This window comes from Enhydra lutris, unplaced genomic scaffold (genome assembly GCF_002288905.1).
Source record: "Enhydra lutris kenyoni isolate GAN:26980312 unplaced genomic scaffold, ASM228890v2 scaffoldscaffold68, whole genome shotgun sequence".
Lineage (NCBI taxonomy): Eukaryota > Metazoa > Chordata > Mammalia > Carnivora > Mustelidae > Enhydra > Enhydra lutris.
Genome location: NW_019154152.1, coordinates 8,641,571 through 8,647,488, shown reverse-complemented (window position 1 = coordinate 8,647,488; position 5,918 = coordinate 8,641,571). Strand labels below are relative to the sequence as shown.

The window sequence follows — 5,918 nt, the reverse complement described above, 5'->3', positions numbered from 1 at the left end:
ATGGATAAAGAAGATGTGGTGTGTGTGTATATATATATATACATACATATATACATACACATACATACATATACACAATGGAATACTACACAGCCATCAAAAGAAACAAAATCTTGCCATTTGCAATGATGTGGATGGAACTAGAGGGTATAATGCTGAGTGAAATAAGTTACTCAGAGAAAGACAGTTATCATATGATCTCTCTGATGTGAGGAATTTGAGAGGCAGGGCACAGAGTTGTGAGGGGGTAGGTAAGGAAAAAAATGAAACAAGATGGGATCGGAAGGGAGACAAACCATAAGAGACTCTTAATCTTGTGAAACAAACTGAGGGTTGCTGGGGGTTAGGGGTGGGGTAGAGATAGGGTGGCTGGGTTATGGACATTGGGGAGGGTATGTGCTATGGTGAGTGCTGTGAAACTTGTAAGCCAGGTGATTCACAGACATGTACACCTGGGGCAAATAATGCATTATATGTTAATTTTTAAAAAAGAAAGAAAGAAAAGAGAGGGTTTCTATACAAAGGGACTGATCCATTATATTCAATATTTTTGAGAGATAGGCCAAGATAGGTATAGAGAAGGACCATTGGCTTTAGTAATATGAAGTCATTTGTGAAAGGGACAAAAGCAATTTCAATGAAAGATATTCTGAAGAAAACAAGAAATGGGTAAGAATTATTTCAAGATGTATAAGTAGGGATAATGAACACTGGTAGCCTTTAAAGAAATTTTGTTATCAAGATACAGAGAAATAAAATGTGAAAAGAGAGTGATTTTGTGATGAACACTTATTTGTTTTATGCCTTTATAAAATAAAAAACACTTGAGGTCACATTTCAACAAAACAGAAATTAATGAGCATAAATTACCAACATGAGAGAAAAGTTATTCTTAGAAGTTGGGCAGGAAAAATCAACTTTGCAGTCTTCTTTATGGTATCTGTGACAATGCTGTAAAAACTATCATTATTTGTAGTTTCTTACCTCATGTCAATTTAGAAAGATATTATACAGAAAATACTCAAGCAATTCTTAGTTCAATTCTCAGCTCGAAAGAAGAAAAGTAACTTTGCTCTCCATAGCCCTATACTTGTAGAAATACATTTATTGTATTTTGTAGTAATTAATAACTGTCATTAATATATTTCATAAGTCTCATAACTGTTATTCATAGCTCCTTCCAAACTGCACATTCTTTGAAAGCCACCTTGAAGACAAAAGGCAACCCACCAGTTGGGAAGGAAGCAATTGCCTGAATGTCTCATGCTAGGACAGACTTGGTCAGGTACAAGGTCACCAAGGTTCTCATAAGACCCCAGAGGCTTACAACTCACACACAGAAGACTTTCTAGTTTCGTCTTTTAAAAATTGCTAAGAAAAACAGGATTTTTGTGAATAATGAGAATATGTGATATATTTTTTTCCAGAGTTAAATACAGTTATCAATCTAGAAAACCCACTTACAGTCAAAAAGAAAAAGAATGATTTGGGTCATCTAACCCCAGATAATTAGTTTCACTTGATTCAATTTTCTAGATAATTCTCCCAGCTTCTCATTAATATTTTTCTCTCTTGGAACCTAATATTACTGAGTCCTGGAGGTAAAGTTACACAGAAAACCTGAGGTAAAAAACTCATATGGAGGGTGATGCGGCATGAAAAATTACTTTGGTATTCTGCAGAAAATTTAATGGGAATGAACTACTCATCATGCTTACCTGGAAAAAGCATATACCTATTCTTGGAAATTTTCCTGCCTAAACAGACAGAGAGAAGCGTTCTTTCACTTCACATCCCAACCCAGGCAAAAATCCCTTTCATTTGCTCTGGGACTTGATGTCTTTAGAACCTGAAGTGATCCTTACGACACAGTCTCGTATCTGCTTGGTTTTCACCCCATACACAATAGGGTTCATAGTGGAAGGCAAGAGCAGATAAATATTGGCCACAATGATGTGGCAAGAGGGAGGGATTGTGTGGCCCCCAAAGCGGTGGGAAAAGAAGGAGAAGAAAGCTGGACTGTAGGAGAAAACAATGGCACAGATGTGGGCAGTGCAGGTGCTGAAGACCTTCTGTCGAGCATCTGCTGAAGAGAGGCTGACCACTGCCCGGAGGATCATGGTGTAGGAGACTGTGATGCACAGGATGTCAAAGCCCCCAATCAGGAGGGCAACTGTCAGACCATAAACGACATTGACCTTGATATTCCCACAGGATAATTTGGCTACAGACATGTGGTCACAGTAGGTGTGGGGAATTATATTCCCTCTGCAGTAGGGCAGGTGCTTGGTGAGGACAGTGAAGGGAATGATGAGCAACACTCCTCTGAGAAAGGTAGAAAGCCCAGGCTTTGCAATAACAGAACTGGTGAGAAAAGTAGAGTAGCGCAGAGGGTAACAGATAGCCACATAGCGGTCCAGGGCCATAAGCATGAGCACCCCAGACTCCATCCCTGTGAAGGTATGGACAAAAAACATCTGGACCAGACATCCATCAAAGCTGATTTCCTTGAAATGGAACCAGAAGATGCAGAGAGCTTTAGGAATTGTACTAGAGCATATAAAAAGGTCAGTTAGGGAAAGCATAGCTAAAAAATAGTACAACGGCCTGTGCAGGGAGTCCTCATAGAGGATGAGGTAGAGGAGCCCACAATTCCCTACCACAGCCACAGCATACATGGAGCAGAATGGGAAGGAAATCCACATTTGCATGTCCTCCAGTCCTGGGATCCCATTAAGGATGAATGAGGCTAGCGTCAGGTCTGTTTGGTTTAGCATTAACATCGTCAAGCTAGGATGATCATTAATCATCTTAGAGAATTTGTGGGTCCTCCTAGATAGAGATAAAAGAGAAAATGTCTTGGTCATAGTCACTGTCTTAATTTCTTTTGCCTTTTTTCTTCAAGGTACATTTCAATGGCCAAAAAACCAATTTTTTCTGACTTCCAGGGAATTTGAGTATAAATATTGTTTAAACCAAATAGATTATTTTATATGTGTATTTTTTATTCATTCATTTATCAATGTAGACAACAAATTCTTTTTAGTGCTTAATACTCATCTAGTTCTTTAACAGACAAAGGGTGTCCATTTATAAAAGACAAAGTTGGTTATTATTTTTCTGAAGCTATTTTTATTAAACAATATTATTTAAATATTAATAACTATACACATATTCCAGAAAAACAAACACGAAAAACCATGGAACTTTAAATAAATCGTATCTTGAGAAAAAAATATAGTAATGTCTTTTGCATGTGGGCTTTAGGAAGTTGAAGATAGGGCTAAAAATAGGAGCCAATCACGACACACTTTATCAATCTCTGAATAGCAGGATTCTTCTAAGGAATAATAGCCTGAAAGAGGGTCATCCTGTTTCTCAGATAGCATACTGACAAGTACCGCTGTCAGAATATTTTAAAAATATTGAAATATCATTTAATTACTATTATTTGGAAAACACAAAAGGAACCTCTAAGAATAAAAATAATGTAAATGCATAAATCACTATAAAAATATTAAATAAAACGGTATCAATAAAACAGAGAAACCAAAGGATTCCTAAATAAATCAATAAAATGTTAAACTGACAAAAGGCAGATAAAGTACACTGATTGGGCTATTAGGATAAATTATGTAAATGGCCCTATATAAGTAGAAATAAATCTGTTAATTTTATAAAAATGTATATATGGTATAGAGGTCCATATCATAAAGAAAACCAAAGAACAAAGTTAAATAATATACAATCCTCAGAGAAAACACACATAAAATTTGGAGTAGACATATTAATTTCAGATGAAGTAGAAATTAAAGAAAAAAAAATGGGCCAGAAATTTTTTTCTTTTTTGAGAAATTCTAGGTAAAAGTTTTAGGATGACTTTAAAGTTGATTAAATTAAAGTTGATTGTTTTAACAATGATAATTCTACTCTATCTTTGGTAATATATTGATAACCTAAATCATGAGAAACACAGAAATCCTCTTATGTAACTTGTTAGTATACAGTAGGTATTTACATTAAGACTTTCCAAATTGACACTTAAATCTGATGAAAGCTCCCATTTTCAAATTATTGCCAATGATTTGATTTTAAGCTAACATATCTGACTTGTTATTAATCTCCAATTTAGACAAATCATCAAAATATGGTAGTCTGGATTATGTGGAGACTAGGACATCTAGGTCCCCTGTAGGAACAAAACTGCAACCCTGAGTTCATCAGTGTTTTGTTATTATTTTTTTAAGATTTTATTTATTTATTTCACAGAGAGAGATCACAAGTAGGCAGAGGCAGGCAGAGAGAGAGATAGAGGAGGAAGCAGGTTCTCCGCTGAGCAGAGAGCCCGATGTGGGACTCGATCCCAGGACCCTGAGATCATGACCTGAGCTGAAGGCAGAGGCTTAACCCACTGAGCCACCCAAGTGCCCCAGTGTTTTGTTATTTTTTAAGATTTTATTTTTTTAGCTTTCTCTTTTTTGCCGCCATCCTGTTGTGTGCCGCTCGCTGTTAATTGACCATGTCTTCTCACAAGACTTTCAGAATCAAGCGATTCCTGGCCAAGAAACAAAAGCAGAATCATCCCATTCCCCAGTGGATTCGGATGAAAACTGGTAATAAAATCAGGTACAACTCCAAGCGGAGGCACTGGAGGAGAACCAAGCTGGGTCTCTAAGGTGTCCCACATCACGCGATGTCACACCTAATGGGCACCACGTATTTAATTAAGCTACTTGAAGATCATGTGTTCTATTCCATCACCCTGTAAACACCTTTCTGCCTGGCCAATAGATACCACTTATCAGCGAAAGATTTTTCTGATACTATAGCTCTGCACCAGTCGGTTGGTTTGGTAATAAATGTGAGGCGTTTGAGCTGTTAAAAAAAAAAAAAAAAAAAAAAAAAAAAGATTTTATTTTTTTATTTGACAGAGAGAGAGATCACAAGTAGGCAAGAGAGGCAGGCAGAGAGAGAGGGGTAAGCAGGCTTCCTGCTGAGCAGAGAGCCCGATGGGGGGCTGGATCCCAGGACACTGAGTTCATGACATGAGCCAAAAAGCTTCTGCTTTAACCCACTGAGCCACCCAGGCAACCCCTTCAGTGTTTTAAATACACTTAAAAATTGTTTGCAAATGAGTTTACAACATTACATACTTCAAAGAACTGTCACATATCATTTACAAAAATATAAATTTAAATATATAGCACAGATAAATATATTACAATGATAGGAATATAAACCTTAGAGGTCATATTTTAAAAGAACTTCTAGCACTTCTGTACTATTATTCTCTCTTTAAGAAAATACATTTAGTCTGTAAACTTATAAACTCTTCCTGTCTCCCTCAGTCTGTATCTCCCTGTGCTCTAAATATTTACTCACTTTTGCAGCTTCATCTTTAATGTAAGCCAATCTTGACAGTTCTGGACAATGCTTAATTCCAGTTCTTAATATTTCCCGTATAGTACCTACTATAAAATAATCTTATATGCTCTTTTTTCATAAAGATAACTTTAATCATTTAGGAATGGCTTTATTCGTACAATAATTTTTAGGTTCTGTACAGATTAAATTCATTTGACAAATGCCCTGCTAGTGATAGAAGCTTAAATCAAAGTGACACAAATTTAATCTGTTCTTTAAAAATTTTTAAATTATTTCCCACAGTCTAATTCAATATCTCTTTCTGGAGAAATTTACTGATATTCCGTTCCAGGTGTAGAGTTAGTGTTTCTGGATATTGCTACACCTCTCCCATTTTTCATAAAGTACAGCCTTATATACCATTCATTATCAATCCTCATTTCCAAAATCTATAGGCAGTGATCTATTCCCCACACCCACACCCCACCTTGTGAGCTGGTTTCAGCCTGTGGATAACCAATGTTGTGGCTGGACTGGTCCTTGAGATTCTTGCG

The 5,918-nt window shown here is 36.5% G+C and overlaps 1 protein-coding gene and 1 pseudogene across 1 annotated transcript; one reads left to right on the top strand and one right to left on the bottom strand.

Moving 5' to 3' along the window:
* Positions 1-1,817: 1,817 nt before the first annotated feature.
* Positions 1,818-2,810, bottom strand: LOC111159287 (olfactory receptor 52N4-like). The gene has a single exon (XM_022521701.1). It carries the CDS (start codon positions 2,808-2,810, stop codon positions 1,818-1,820), a length of 993 nt encoding a protein of 330 aa, XP_022377409.1.
* Positions 2,811-4,487: 1,677 nt separating this feature from the next.
* Positions 4,488-4,675, top strand: LOC111159613 (annotated as a pseudogene).
* Positions 4,676-5,918: the final 1,243 nt, after the last annotated feature.